We start from the raw sequence: 16,112 nt of genomic DNA, 5'->3' as shown, positions 1-16,112 counted from the left end.
CCTCTGGTGCCTTTTCACTAAACTTTTTACTTTTATTAGTGGAGAGTAGAAGAAGATCTGGGTGGGTGCAGGTCAGTAAGAGTAAGGCTAATAGAATTAGGACTGCTTTGTGTATTTTGGTAAAGAAATATATTTACTCTGCATATTTTCAATAATCCAATTGCTGTTATTTTTCTATCCAAAGGTTCCTGTGAGAACAACATCTCGGTCCCCTGTTCTATCCCGTCGGGATTCCCCACTGCAGGGCAGTGGCCAGCAAAGTAGCCAAGCAGGTCAAAGAAACTCCACCAGGTAAAAAAAAGAGTGGGCATTAAGGACCAGTTTTACTATGCAGACCTCTACGGTTCTCTGCCACCTATCTTCAGGGAAATACTCCAGTATAGTAGCTGTAAGAGACTAAAGAAATGCTCTTAGATATCCACTAACAAGGGGAACTTTGGCCTACTAGAGAGCATAATTTAAAAATGAAAACTACTTGTTGCTTTGATTAGAGCCAGTAAAGGGAACAACAGGAAAGTGGGAGAGGTTCTAAGAAAATGATTTGAGGGTACTTCCTCAGGGGATACCCATAAGGCTTGGGGAGCGGTAGTGGTATCATAGATTATTAAAGAAAGTCAACAACTGAACTATAGTCTACAGTAAGCCATGTGGTGGTGCACCTGGCCAAGCGCACACATTACAGTGTTCAAGGACTGGGGTTCAAGCCCCTTGTCCCCACCTGCAGGGGGAATGCTTCATGAGTGGTAAGGCAAGGGTACAGGTATCTCTCTGTCTCTTTTCTTTTATCTCTCCCTCCTCTCTCAATTTTCATCTATCCAATAATAATAAATAAATAAAAATATTTAAGAATCAATGAAATAATGTGTTTTTGAGCTGTCCTGTCCACTAGCTGCAAGAGATTACTTCAATGTTAATTAAGATTCATTGAAATTTTCTTAGCTATGCTAACTGCATTTTAGCTGCTCAGTAGTGACAGATAGCTAGTGATTCCCATATCAGATAGCTGAGAGAGAAAATATTTTTTATCATCTTAGCAAAACCATTTTCTATAAAAAGAAAAGACCATTACATATTGAATGGTTTTAACCTGGATCTTAACTAAGTCCTTAAAGTTAGTCTTCTGCACAGAGCCTCTGTATAACTTAAGGTAGTAGGATGGATGTTACCCCAGACATTGTAGACCACTTTTGTCAATTTGTCAGTGACCTGGGTGGACTGTTTTGATTCTCCTTGATTGAGTTGGTGTGTCAGCTTCCATCTTGTCATACCAGTGTTGTCTTCATGCAGGGATATGTCACAGCCCGTGCTCTCTGTCATATTTCTAGCACAGCTCATAGAGGGAATCGTTTTTTTGTAAGTGTTATAAGAGTAGTGGTCGGGGGATGAAAACAGCAACCTGGGGATAGAAAAGCTCTGGGTGAGATTATTTAAGTGGAATTTCTTTTTAAATAATAGTTGAATCTGGAGCTGTGACAGCTAGTGTCACAAATTGAGCAGTAACATTTCTTCTCACATGATGAAGATTGTAGGTCTGTGAACGATAGGATTATCTATCATTGACCATTTTTGGTTTGTTAAAATATTTGTTCAATAATCCATGAATGAGATCAGAATTTAATGTCAGATGTTATTTTTGATTGCTTTTCTTTTATTTCCACGTCAAAGACATTGATGTACATACCCATAACTGTGTTTATATAATTTGATACTGTATATTGGGATAGAGAACTGACTGGTCTTTCCTTTTTATTTCCAACAGCAATATTGAGCCCAGATTGCTGTGGGAGAGAGTGGAGAAACTGGTGCCCAGGCCTGGCAGTGGCAGCTCCTCTGGGTCCAGCAACTCAGGATCTCAGCCCGGGTCCCACCCTGGGTCTCAAAGTGGCTCTGGGGAGCGCTTCAGAGTGAGATGTAGAGTGCCTTTACTTTTTCTGTTGATGATACTGGGCTGTGATTAGTACACTGAAAATCGTCATGTAAAAAAAAAAACCAAAAAACTGACTTTAAAACAGCAGTTTATCACAAATCACTGTCTTCTAATAGGTTGCTAGTAGTACCATTAGCCACCACAATTTTAACAATAAAGAGTTAACTTTTGAAGGCTTAAAGTTAGCACCATGAACACTGTACCTGGATCATCTCACTTAATCTGTACAATACCATGGCTGTTATATCACTAGCATATATTATATAGTTGAATACAGCCCTGATAAGTGCCCTATGATATATATGTATCTAGTGTCTCCATTTTGCAGATTCAGTGCAATTTAATAAGATTAAGTAACTCATCCAAGATGATTACTAAATGCCCAAGTTAAGATTTGAACCCACTTCTTTGTGTATAGAATGTAGGGATTAAATTGAGGTCAGCATTTTGATTTAACTTACTCATAATATTAGGTTAGTGAATTTCCTCTACTCTATTATTGGCATAGCATAATGAAGCATTGTGAATATGTGTTTGTTAGACTGTTATGATGGAGGGTTCTGAGGATAGGTGAAAGGGTGCTGAACTCTGCTAGGTCTCCAGTGTCTTAGGATGTAGGACCTGCAAGTGGAGACCTGGCGCGAATGCACAAGCAGATGGGTGGCGGGAAGAGAAGCAAAAAGCCAGTTAGCCCAGCTTTGTGATACACATCTGTATCTTAATATACATTGGCTTCTCTTGTCTCTTGAACTATAGCATCATCTAAATCTGAAGGCTCTCCATCTCAGCGTCTTGAAAATGCAGTGAAAAAGCCTGAAGATAAAAAGGAAGTTTTTAGACCTCTTAAGCCTGCTGTAAGAATTGCTCAAAATCACTTCTGTTTATTTTAAGCTTGAATGATAGCTAATTAAAATAGGTAATTGAGAGACTGGCAGTCTTTTCTGTAGAGACTGCTCACAGAGTTGAGAAATTGTAAGAATGACATAAGTTCTAACACATTTGTGTGCCATGTTGTACAGCCCCCTCCCCCAGATTCAGCCATTATAGAAATTCACAAAGAAAACCTTTTTATCTTGATTTCAGAGAAACATTATAATTACCTTCTTAAAATTGCATGTTGCTTAAATTATGCCTTTTTCGTGTCTGGAGTGGCAGTTGTGACTGCTTCTTATCATCTTCCTTAATTCTCTTATCATTAGTTGGCCATGAAGCTATGCACTGTGAAATCTTGTCAGAAGTTTGATGTCTTGCTTGAATTGATTTGTATGCTTCCTCTCTTCCCTTCTTTCTCCTATGTTTCCCTGTGCTGTGCATTCTTCATTATTGGTGATTTATCTGACTCATTGAAATTGCCACTGGCCTGCAGGGAGAAGTGGTAAGCCTTGTTCCTGAAGCACTCCTTAGAGAGCAGCAGTCCTACTGCCTTTTAAACTTAGCTTTTTTTATCCTCAGTTTGCCCTTTTATTTGGTTTTAACACTAAAATTCCTAAGCATCTGCTTCATCTTTAACACAGAAAACATTCCATTACATTTATTATTATTAATATGACTTTTTAAAGTAACACCTTTGGGGCCAGAGATGGTTCAGTGGTAGACGACATGCGACATAACTAGTCACAAAATAGTTATCAGGATTTAGGATTCAGCATTTTATCACTTATTTCAGAAACTGAAGTTCATAGAAAAGGAGTATGTATTTAACTGTGGAAAAGAAAACTTGGAATTTCTCAAAAAGAAAAAAAAATGCAATATAGCATGCCTTTTAATGACTTTACAAAGTCATTACATTATTATTATTATTCAGTGACTAGAGCTAGAGAGAAATCAAGAAGGAATAGAAAGGTAGAGAGAAAGAGAGACACCTGCAGCCCTTCTTTACCACTTGTGAAGCTTCCTCCTGCAGAGGGGACCAGGGGCTTGAGCCCGGATCCTTGTGCCTTATATGCACTCAACCAGGTGTGCCACCACCCAGCTCTGTCATTACTTTTAAATAAAGTTCCTAAATAGAAAGATGTACTGTGGACTTCTACATAGGATTGTAGATTATAAGTAATGATCACACTTAAATTGAATTTTAATATTTCAATAATTTATTGAGTCTTAAACGATCAATATGAAAGGCTAAAGAGAAATAAGACCCTTTATTTTTAATTTTAGAACCTGCATTTCTTTTTTATTGTTATACTAGTGATTTATAAAATTATAAGACGGTTGGGGTATACCGCACCATTCCCACCACCAGAGTTCTGCCTAGTGTGTCTGTCTCCCTCCAGTGAAACTACAGTAGTTCTCCCAAGCTCATAGATGTGGAATAAAACCCTTATTTTTTAAAAAAAAATATTTATTTATTTATTTATTTATTGTGGGATAGAGATGGAGAGAAATTGGGAGGAGTGGGGGGGATAGGGAGAGGAAGACAGACACGTGCAGCCCTACTTCAGCACTTATGAAGCTTTCCCCCCTGTAGGCGGGGACCAGGAGCTTGAACCTGGGACTTTGTGCATTGTAATATTTGTGCTTAACCAGGATCTCCACCACCTGGCCCTGGAATAAAACCCTTTTAAAGAAATAATTTTTATTTTCTTTTTTGATGTTCATGCTCATTGACTATATTAGGAGAAACTTGGTAAGACAGAGACAGGGAGATCTGCCTTGCCTCCCGCTCACAGTAACACAGGCACATTTCTCCCGTTCGTAAGTGAGGAATGAACGAGTCTTTCTGTGAACAACTGGTGAAGCAAGATATGACTGGTTTCTTTGTGTATACTTCACTTTCTGTAGTTCTGAAAATTTTAAAAATTGTAGTTAAAATACAAACTTTGTCGAATAAACATTCCAAGTCTGGCAGACTTAACTGGAATCTTGCTGCTTGGACAATCTCTTTAAGAGAAGACTTGTTTAGGCAGGTATCTTTCTAACAAATACCAAGAATCTGTCTAGGCACACTTGTTGTTTTAGGTCTTATTTATAGTTTAAAATAACTATCTTACTGTAAGCTGATGACTGTCTTAAGATTTTTAATGATATATTGTGCAAACCTTTTATATATTATCCATACATTTGTTTACTTCTTATTTCTTTAATGTGCCAAGGAATTCAGGACTTTGCCATGTGTGATTCCATTGAGTGGCTCCTTTAAATTTTTTAAAATTACTACTAAGAAAGAGAGAGATGAGACACCATATTACTGCCCCATCATCCATAGAGCTCCCCAGTACCGTTGGTGGTGTTTCCATGCAGTTCCTATGCTGAAGCTAAGGCCATGCTTTATTGGAACTATCTCCAAGCTCATTGCTCCCGCCCTAGTATCTTAACTTTTTTTTCTTCAATCAAAAGCTTTCATTTATTTTTTCCATCTTTCTCCCACACCTCCACCCCCTGCCAGCTGCTGTCAGCAGCCATTTCTTTTTTCTTTTTCTTTATATTTTTTTCATTTTTTTGTAACCAGAGCACTGATTAGCTCTAGCTTATGGTGGTGCAGGAGATTGAACCTGGGACTTTGGAGCCTCAGGCATGAGAGTCTCTTTGCATAACCGTTATGCTATCTACACCTTCCCTTCTTCATATTTTTATTTGATAGGACAGAGAGAAGTTGAGGTGGGAGAGGGAGATATATATATATCTATATATATATATATCTATATATAGATATATATATATAGATATAGAGAGAGAGAGAAAGAGAGAGAGAGGGAGAGAACGCAAAAGATAGACACCTGCAGACCTGCTTTGCCCTGTGCAGGTGGGAAGCGAGGGCTGAAACCTGGATCATAGTAACAGTGTGTGCTCGACTAGGTGCGCCAACACTCAGCCACCTTATTTTGTTTGTTTAAAATATTTATTTATTTATTTTGGATAGAGACAGAAGTTGATAAGTGGGAGATAGTAGGACATCTGCAGCACTGTTTCACCGCTTATGAAACTTACCCCGTTTGTGGAAACTGGGGTCCTGGTGCACTATAATTTGTGTCTAGATGCGCCACTACCCAGTCTCACTGTTAAAAACTTAATTTAAGAGTTCAATAAGTACTCAACTAAGCAGTTTTACAAAATGGACTCTGGCTATTCTCATTCTTTGTTGTTATTTTCCTACTTCGTTCCTCTCTACTTACTCTCTCTTCTCTCCTGTGCACTAAGGACTTGACTGCACTGGCGAAAGAGCTTCGAGCAGTGGAAGATGTGCGACCACCACATAAAGTGACAGACTACTCTTCCTCCAGCGAGGAGTCAGGGACAACAGATGAGGAGGACGATGATGTGGAGCAGGAAGGCACTGAGGAACCTACTTCTGGAACAGAGGACACCAGAGCAGCGTCAGTCCTCGGTGTATTTTAGAGAGGAGGAGTGTGTTCCCGCTCAGCCTTCTTTCCACTGAGAGTCAGGCAGTTTTATTTATTTATTTATTTGTTTATTTATTTATTTGTTTGTTTGCTTGCTACCAGAGTTACCACTGGGGCTCAGTACCAGCACTATGAATGCAGTACTCCTGGCAGCCTTCTCTTTTCTCTTTTCTTCTCCTCTTTTCTTCTATTTTTATTTTGATAAGTCAGAGAAATTGAGAGAGGAGGGGGAGATAAAGAGGGAGAGTGAAAGTTACCTGCAGACCTACTTCACTACTGTGAAGCATTCCCCTGCAGTTGGGGAACGGGCTAGAACCCAAGTCCTTGTACATGGTAACATGTATGCCACTGCCTGCCTCCTCTCCGTATACTTCTGGTAAACTCAGCAGCCTTCCTTGATAGTTTTCCCTTCCTCTTCATTTGTGTACATGTCAGTGCCTCCCCCAAGTCCCAACATAGATTTTAATTTTGTCTATGTAATTTAGGGATATTAGAAAAACAGATTTTTATTTTAACTGCTTTAATTATCCACAGAAATTTAGTTTAATATTTTATTCCCAAGCAAAGCACCAGCAGGAATGTCTTTGCTTAGTGGCAACAGCTAATCATTTATTTTCCTTGAGACTATACCTATAGCTTATTCTCAGCTTATAATTCACAAGAAAATGAAAAAAAACACAGTATCTTGATGTAAGGAATGTGGCCCTTCATTTCTATATTTTGTCTCATTAGATCATCTCTGAATTTGAGCAATGGTGAAACAGAATCGGTGAAAACCATGATTGTTCATGATGACGTAGAAAGTGAACCAGCTATGACCCCATCCAAGGAGGGCACTCTGATCGTCCGCCAGGTATCTATATCCTCTCTCTGTTGTTGAGGCTGAGCTTTTCCTGTAGTCATTAACCCACTTGCTCATTCACTCACTCATGCTGTTTCTACATCATCATCTGTTTTCATGTTAACAAGACCCAGAGGGTAGAGTGGGGCTAGGGAGGCAGGTATACGCTGCATGCCAAGAAGATAACTAGCAGTCTTCCACCACATTGCTGCTCCTGTGCATGTTTTGCGCAGCCCTCATTCAAGTACCACGCTAAGTCTCACAGTCTGTGTCTGAGCAGTAGAAAAACGACAGGGAGTCCTTCCATAGCTCTCAGAGCAAGGAGCCAGATCCTAGCCTGTCATAGACAGCCTCAGTGGTTCTGTGAGGAGCTCTCAGTGCTGAGTTCACAGTGATGCACTGGGACTTGAGGAATTGGGCAGAAACTGCTAACATAGATGAACTGTATGAGCCACAGGGAGAACTCAGGGCCCCAGGGAGCAAAAGAGCTGGGAGATTGCTCTTGTATGTTATAAAATGTTAGTTTTCTGACTTGTTGAATATTAAATGTATTACATCCCTAAGATGTGCTCAGTTTGTATACTAAAATTTACAACTATTTGTTCATTTCTTAGTTCAGATGTGTAAAAAAGTGATTTGCTTCTCATTTAATAGAGTAGGGAACCTGTCTAGTATTTTGGATTTGCCCTCAGTATGTGTCTCATTATGGCAATGTGTGCAGATGGAAAATGGGGAGAACACAGGAAAGACCAGGATTCAAAGATGCAAGTTTATGTTCTATAACGTCAGAGAGAAGTATTTTTAAAAGGAAAGAGAGAAAACTAGTGGTTTTGGTAGTAACTACCAGTGTGGCAGATAAACTGAATTAAATTAAACACTGATTACGTTTTGCCGCCACCATCGGAGGTACTTGGAATTCTGTTGGCTCATTGGCGCCTTCACTGAGGAAGTATAAATAATTCAGGCTAATTTCCTCTAGTCTTGCCTTGATAGTTAGAGTTTGAAAAGTCACACAGCACCTTAACCAGCCCGTTATCAGTAGGGTCATAGGCAATTTCAGCAGCACTTGAGCGAGACAAGTGTGCCTGTTTTTTCTGCAGAGTACAGTTGATCAAAAGCGTGCCAGCCATCATGAGAGCAATGGCTTTGCCGGTCGCATTCACCTCTTGCCAGATCTCTTACAGCAAAGCCATTCCTCCTCCACTTCCTCCACCTCCTCCTCCCCATCCTCCAGCCAGCCGACACCCACCATGTCCCCACAGACACCCCAGGACAAGCTCACTACTGAGGTATGTCTCGCACCACAGCTGGCTGCTTTCTCAGGGTTAGACCAGCACTGCCTAGTAGCTAGATTGCAGAGGAGACCTTTTCAATGCCCCTCAACCCTTTCCTACCCAACTGCTTTCTTCTGTCACCCACCCTTCTCCTCAGCCCTGAAGTAACGTGTATAAGATCTGCATAAAAATCCCTTAACCCTAGTTCAATTTCCTTCCGAACTTGCCAGCTCACTATTTACTTTTCTCTAAATAAGTGTAGTTGCATGGCTTTCTTTATTCAGTTCCTTCCTTCCTTCCTTCCTTCCTTCCTTCCTTCCTTCCTTCCTTCCTTCCTTTTCTTTTTTCTTTTTCTTTTTTTTTTTTTTTAAGTCTAAATAGAATGATTGCTGTGTTCTCAGATCCATTATGTATTTGGCATGAAATTCTTGTAGTCATTTGTGGAATCTGCCTTTTCCAATCTTTTTATTGGATATAGTACAGGAAAATTTGGTTACACATAGACTTGGCATTAATTGAACAAACTTGCTATCCTGTACAAGATTCACCTTCAAATAAGACTGGATAGTTTTTTGCTTGTGTTCTTTTGGGAGAGGGAGGCAGGGTGGTTTAACCACCCTGTTCAAAGGATTAATCTGAAATTTATAGCCACAGTTTAAGAAGAGACCTGGTACTTTTAGGGGGTGAAATCCAGAAGTTATGTCTGAGTGTGATTTCAGTTTAAAAGCTTGAGTGGGAAATTCTGTATGCTCAGTCAAAGCTTTTACTGTGGTGTCCACTCCGGGTGGTGGTGGTAGTGGATGATTCTTTGCTCTTTGGAACAGGATTATCATGCCCCAAGAACAGTAAGAAAGGCCACATTGAGTTAAACAAGTGATTTGATTTCATGGGAGCTTTGGTTTTTTTAATGTATTTATCTGAAAGGAAGTTAAAAGAGTGGCATGTAGCTGAGCCAGTCTTAACTAGTGTAAACACTTAACTAACTACTGACCCACCTTCCCAGTCCTACTTTGATTCCCTTGCTAGAGATAATTAAGAGTGAGGTTCCCCCCCCTGAGAAGCAGGAATAAGTCAGCTGTTCCAGGGTCAGGCTGGCATCAGGCTCACTATCAGCTGGATTGGTCACTGATCATGGAGCAGGTAGGAAGGCTGATAGCAGACAGTTGTTTGATATAGGAAGAGACAGCCCGAATGCTTAGGAGGAAGACTCTAAGACTTGGTAACTATCAGCAGAAAGAAAGCACTCGAGCAGATGTACTTTTTCTAAAGTGATGTACCACATTTGCACTCACATGCCTCTTTATATTTAAACTTTGCTCCACTTTGCTCTAATGTACAGTATTTTACTATAACCCTTAACTCACTAAACTAGCAAGTTTATTTTATTTTTTTTTTTTAATTACCATTGCATTTCCACTTAACAATTTGTTTCACTTCCTTTGTTTTTTTTTCTGTTTCAAGTTATAATATTAAACAAAACACTAGTGCTTCTAAACGATCAAAAAGATATCCATTATTTTGTCATGTGCATCTTTCACTGATGAGCCCTGTTTGATAGGTATTTAACAGTGATGCATTGAAAACAGTGTTAGCCAAAGCTTCTCTGTTGTTTTGGCAAAAGGCTCATTTACTTTAGACTAAATGGTCTAAAATTAAATTTTGTCAGTATTCCAATATGGATTAATTGGGATTTTTTTTTTTTTTAAGCAGAAGAGTAGATTCAGAAATTGGTGATTTAAGATTTAGACATTTTAAATATCCTTTAAGAGTTTCCATTATATTTATTAAAAAAGAAAAAAAACGGAGCATGAAGTACAGACTCGATCACTAGTTTGTACCATTTGTTTTATACTATTAATATTTCTGCATAGATACAACTCTTTGTGGTTCCAAGTTAAGCAACTTTCTATTGATATGTTGTGCACATGCAGAGGCACTTTTTAGACCATTTTGGGGGAGTAATTTCAGGATGGGTATTGGCTTTGTACTGGGAAATAGTGCAGTATAGAAGTGGGTTAAAATGTTTTATGTTCATCTTTTTAATGTCATTTGTATTAATAAAATTGAAATTTACATTGCAGACTCAGTCCGCTAGTAGCACACTCCAGAAACACAAATCTTCCTCCTCCTTTACACCTTTTATAGACCCCAGATTACTACAGATTTCTCCATCTAGTGGGACAACAGTGACTTCTGTGGGTAAGTAAAGTAGCAACAAGAAAGCAGCTGACACTCAGGACTTAGTCACTTTGCGTTGCTCCTTCTGGTGACTTAGGCATGGCATGGTGGCGGTTGCAGGCGCAGACCTTGGAGACAAGCACCCATCTTGCTTGCATTGCCTTATTTGCAATAAGCTGCAGAGTTGGTTTCCTTTTTTCATTTACATTTCTTACAGATTTCTCTTTCTTTACAAAATGTTGCTTATGACATTTGAATATTTACTTGATATAGAGAGGGAAGACAATAAACCCAGTGTTTGTGACTATGAAAATAATTTCAAATGTATTGTATTTTAGTAGGATTTTCCTGTGATGGAATGAGACCAGAAGCAATAAGGCAAGATCCTACCCGCAAGGGCTCAGTGGTCAATGTGAATCCCACTAACACTAGGCCACAGAGTGATACCCCAGAAATTCGTAAATACAAGAAGAGATTTAACTCTGAGATTCTCTGTGCTGCCTTATGGGGTATGTATCTTACTACCTGCTACTCTGATTCCTTTATTTTTATTCTGAAAGATGGACTGATCTTTATAGAAATACTAATTTGTATACTATGAAGGTTTTTTGAAGAGAAGTTAACAGATAACAGACTTCTATGATGCCCATCTCTGGGCCTTGAGTAGAATTACACAGCTACATATGAATGCTTACACTTACTTGAGCCATCAGGATTTTTAAAAGAATGACCAATCTCCCTTTTTCTGTGTAGGTAAGAAAAGTGAAAAAATAAGAAAGGTAACTTGATTTGGCTCGTATCTGTAGTAGGTAATAGTTGAGTTGCTTTTAAAGCACCCTTTTGTTGAATTTAACATAAAGGGGGTTTGGGTGGAGCTGCAGCGCGTAAAAAGGAATCACAGTGGGGAGCTGGGAATGAGTTTATACAATACAAGGCTTTATTAGGGTGAAAGGGGTAAAAGGCAAAAGAAGCAGTTATGATCAGGGTTAAGAGTACGCTAGGTCCATAAAGTCTGAGTATAGTTATAAAAGGTTTAGTCCCATAAGATAAACAATTATCAGCTGAGGTATAGGTTGCTCATGGCTGTAGAGGGGTCTAAAAGTTTACCAGCTAGCAGTGGCACACTCCTTCAGTTCCCAGAAGTAGCCATGGCGGATACCTGGAGCATCTTCGCTGAGATGCTTCAGGAGAAGCAGCAGCCAAAGAGTGTGACCTGTTCCAAGTCCATGCATTTTATACTCCCTTCTCTGTATGTCCAGCCTGCCTCAGGCTGATACTATTCGTGTGCTAATAGACCCAAACTCCTGCTGGGCTCACAACACCCACTCACTGAGCATATGCAGCACTGTTGAGCTGATTGACCTCTTGAATACTGCCAGTGCTTGTGTGGCACCTATGAATTAAACTTTAGCCACTATGAAGTCATTCACGTAGGGTTTGTGGTGCACAGAATTCTGCCATCTCACTTCTTAAAAAAAGATTATTATTATTTATCTTTTTAAAAAGTTTTTTTTAAGTATTTATTTCCTTTTTGCTGCCCTTGTTTTTATTGTTGTTGTAGTTATTGTTGTTATTGTTGTTTTATAGGACAGAGAGAAATGGAGAGAGGAGGGGAAGACAAAGGGGGAGAGAAAAATAGACACCTGCAGACCTGCTTCACTGTTTGTAAAGTGACTCCCCTGCAGGTGGGGAGCCGGGGACTTGAACCAGGATCCTCATGCTGGTCCTTGCACTATGTGCCACATGCGCTTAACCCACTGTGTTACCGCCCAACTCTGTATTGTTGTTAATATTATTATTATTATTATTATTAATCACCTTTATTGGATAGAGACAGCCAGAGATTGAGAGGGAAGGGGGTGACAGAGAGGGAGAGAGATAGACATCTGCAACACTGCTTCACCACTTGCAAAGATTTCTCCTGCAGGTAGGGACTGGGTGCTTCTATTGACCTTACCTCGTCTTTTGTGCCATCACTTTTATTTCTTCTGGACCATGAAATCAGCTATTATTAATGTATACCTGCCTCAATTGAAGGGAAAAAAAATTATTGCTCCCTTGGCATTGAAAGTATAATGGAAGGGGGGTAGCATTGCTTTGAGTTCATAGGACTTTGTCCTCTGCCTCTGATTCCTCTCAGTGATGGCCCCTGAGTTCCACATAGAACCTGAATCAGTTCTCCTTTCCTTGCCCACTGTAGGCTTTCCCTGTCGGCCACACATATTTTAGCATGGTTATTTTCATTCCTACCTTTATCATAAAAGGTTTGCACTTAACTTTGGTACTTTAATTATATTATCCCAGTGTATCACAGAATTTAAATTACAGTTTCTCCATCAACCTTTCCGCATTTCTCTGAGTACAGTTTTAAATTACTAATACAACATACCTTTGAGCAAGTATAGAAGGTTTAGTTATATCAAACACTTGAAGGGTTTAAAAGGTAACTTAGGGGCTGGGTGGTGGCATACCCAGTAGAGTGTACACCTCACCTTTAGTAAGGGCTGGGCTCAAGTCCCTGGTTTGCACCTGTAAGGGAGAAATTTCAGGAGCACTAAAGTGGTGCTTCACGTGTTTTTCTTTTCCTCTCTTCCTCCATCTCCTTCCTTCTCAATCTCTCTTTGTCTCTACCATAAAAAAAAGAATAAGGGTAGGGGGAAGAATAGCAGCTAGCAGCAGTAGATTCGTTGTGCAGGAACTGATTCCCTGGTGTAATATGAATAAATACATACCTGAAAGTGCAATTAATTTTTTAATAGGCTCATAATTTCTAAACTTGTTATTTTCTATGAACTGTTAATATTCTCTTGACTGTTGATACTCACACTTTATGAAATTAAATAGTTCTTAGAAATGGGGGGTGGGCAGTGGCGCACTGGGCTAAGTGCACATGGTACGGAGCACAAGAACCTTCGCAAGGATCATGGTTTGCACCCCTGGCTCCGCACCTGCAGGAGGTCGCTTCACAAGTGGTAAAGCAGGTCTGTAGGTGTCTATCTTCTCCCCCTCGCTATATCCTCCTCCCCTCTCAATTCTCTGTCCTATCCAATAAAATGGAAATAAATGGCCTCCAGAAGCAGTGGATTCATAGTGTAGGCACTAAGCCCCAGTGATAACCCTGGAGGGAAAAAAAATAGTTCTTAGAAATGCATAATGGAAAATTAGATAGTAGGGTCTAAGTGCCATACACACCTTTGTATATAAAAAGTTCTTTTCAACTTTTTTAAAAACTGTATTTTTTAACTCTTTATTTTATTTATTTATTATTAGGTAAGACAGGAAGAAATTGAGGGGGGGAGGGAGAGAGACTGAGACACCTGCAGCAGCCCTGCTTCACCATTCGTGAATCTTCTCCCCTGCAGGTGGGGACCAGGGACTTGAACCCAGGTCCTTGTGCACTGTAATGTATGCGCTAAACCAGGTTAATGGAGTCACTGCCTGACCCCATTCTTTTCAACTTTAATCTTTAATGCACCGTACCATGAGATGTTCCATGCTTGAGCCCCACAGTCAGCACTGGGGAAGTTCCACAGATGGTGCAGTGGTGCCCCTACCCCCCATCTGAAATAAAAAGAATAAGAAAAATCAGCCTAGATATATTGGTATTGTGTACATGCAAGCTCCCCCCCCCCATTGTATTAGAGAATCCAGATTCCTCACCTTTTCTCCAGGACCCTCAAAAAGTACTTCTTCTGGTTTTTTTTTTTTTTTTTATAAATATTGCTTGGATAGATACTATCTTCCAGGTTTAAGGTTTCAGATATTCCACAAATAAAGACGTAGCTAAAAGAGGAATAGAGTAGTCAAGAAAGAGCCAAGGTGGGTCCCCTGAGAACATGACAATATTTTAATATCTCCATAAAATTTAGAGGTACAACTCAGTGCACTTGTTTCTGTATTGCTGATAATAGAGGGTTTTTTTTTTTTTACTCATTTGTTTTAGAAAACCTTAAACTTACTGATAGACGTTAGATGGTCAGCAATTGCTTAAGGCTTTATGAAGCCTATATGTATAGCTCACTCTGGAAGGCTCCTGATAAAAGTCAGATCAGATCAAATAAGAAGAAAGAAATCAGACTTTGTTCACACGTCTAATGTGGCTGATAAGATGTAGAGTCTGTAATGTCTGGGAGAAGATAATTTTGCAATACTTTGGGTGAACTGAAGAAGACCTGGAATCTGGTGGACTGTGAAGGAACTCAAGGGGATGCAGTGAATTTCCCTTATACCGTTTACCTCCTATTTATTTATTTATCTATCTGAATTTGTTTAATTAGATAGGATAGAGAGAAATTGAGAGAGAATAGGGAGATAAAGAGAGGGAAAGATAGTGAAGCTCATGAAGCAGGCCTCCTGGGGAGGTGGGGAGTCTGGCGGGCTTGAACTCAGACCCTTGCACATGGTAATATGTGCACTTAACCAGGTGGGCTACCCCCCAGCTACTTAATGCATTCTTTTTATATTTAAGTAAATGCTGTATCATCACAGGATGATTTGCTGTCCTTTGGCTGCTTTAATATCTGACTGATCTAAGCATTCACTTTGTGTCTGAGTTAAATTACTCTTTTACAGATAAGCAGAGGTGGTTGTTCTATACAACCAGGCTGTTTGTCCAAGCACAGCATTAAAACTGAGACATTTCTGTGTCCTTGAAACAGGAGTGAATTTGTTAGTGGGTACAGAGAGTGGCCTGATGCTGCTGGACAGAAGTGGCCAAGGAAAAGTCTATCCTCTGATCAACAGAAGACGATTTCAACAAATGGATGTCCTTGAAGGCTTGAATGTTTTGGTAACAATATCTGGTAAGTAAGCCTGTGTCTAGTAATATAGCATGTATGACACTGTTGAAACCCATACAGCTTCTCAGCAATAGATTTCACCTGACTTCTTCTGAAGTAAGGACTAAATGAGGTAGAACTCAGGTTAAAATCTCATGATTTTTTAGTAGTGAGTCAGGAAAATATATTCACATGTGTGCACATTAATGTTTCATCCCAAGACAGAACTTGAAAAGCACAGAACTAATTGTCATTTTACATGTAACCTGCATTTTCTCCCCCCCACCCCTGCTTACTGAGTTTAGTTGAGCTTATCTTGTGTGTAGATCACACACAGCTCCTCCCATAGGATAGACCTATGCACAGGGAACTGTTTTTTACCATGACAGTAAAATTATTTTCTTTTTATATCAGTTAGCAATGACTGGGTTCTTTTCTAGTTTTCCCCTTAGTACCAGTTATGTGTTCATTGTAGAAAGCGAACCACTACAAATAAGCATGTAAGAGAAATCAGTAGGTTAAATTAAAGAGGGCCAGGTGGTGGCTCACCTGGCTAAATGTACGTGTCACAGTGCACGAGGATGCGTGTTCAAGCTCCTGGTCCCCACCTGCAGGAGGAAAGCTTCATGAGTGGTAAAGCAGTGCTGCAGATGCCTCTCTGTCTCTTTCCTTCTCTAATTTCCCTTTTCTTCTCACTTTCTCTCTGTCTTTATCCATAGTAATAATTTTTTAAAAAGATAAAATTTACAAAATTCTATGTCTATCACCTTTGCA

At 39.6% G+C, this 16,112-nt stretch overlaps 1 protein-coding gene across 30 annotated transcripts in view; it reads left to right on the top strand.

Annotated features, from left to right (window-relative positions):
• Window positions 1-16,112, top strand: part of MAP4K4 (mitogen-activated protein kinase kinase kinase kinase 4) — a 196,765-nt gene that overhangs the window by 164,385 nt on the left and 16,268 nt on the right. For 17 of the 30 annotated variants that reach the window (XM_060187427.1, XM_060187418.1, XM_060187408.1 and 14 more), the window contains 9 exons: window positions 185-291; window positions 1,760-1,911; window positions 2,684-2,781; window positions 6,065-6,240; window positions 7,000-7,120; window positions 8,209-8,397; window positions 10,464-10,581; window positions 10,899-11,069; window positions 15,219-15,362. In XM_060187427.1, coding sequence (XP_060043410.1) covers window positions 185-291; window positions 1,760-1,911; window positions 2,684-2,781; window positions 6,065-6,240; window positions 7,000-7,120; window positions 8,209-8,397; window positions 10,464-10,581; window positions 10,899-11,069; window positions 15,219-15,362 — 1,276 coding nt within the window. The remainder of the gene's footprint in view (window positions 1-184; window positions 292-1,759; window positions 1,912-2,683; window positions 2,782-6,064; window positions 6,241-6,999; window positions 7,121-8,208; window positions 8,398-10,463; window positions 10,582-10,898; window positions 11,070-15,218; window positions 15,363-16,112) is intronic. The other 13 variants (XM_060187421.1, XM_060187428.1, XM_060187426.1 and 10 more) reach the window with 2 other exon arrangements.

The sequence above is a fragment of the Erinaceus europaeus genome, chromosome 3 (assembly GCF_950295315.1).
Source record: "Erinaceus europaeus chromosome 3, mEriEur2.1, whole genome shotgun sequence".
NCBI lineage: Eukaryota > Metazoa > Chordata > Mammalia > Eulipotyphla > Erinaceidae > Erinaceus > Erinaceus europaeus.
This window is presented reverse-complemented; position numbering and strand designations above follow the sequence as displayed.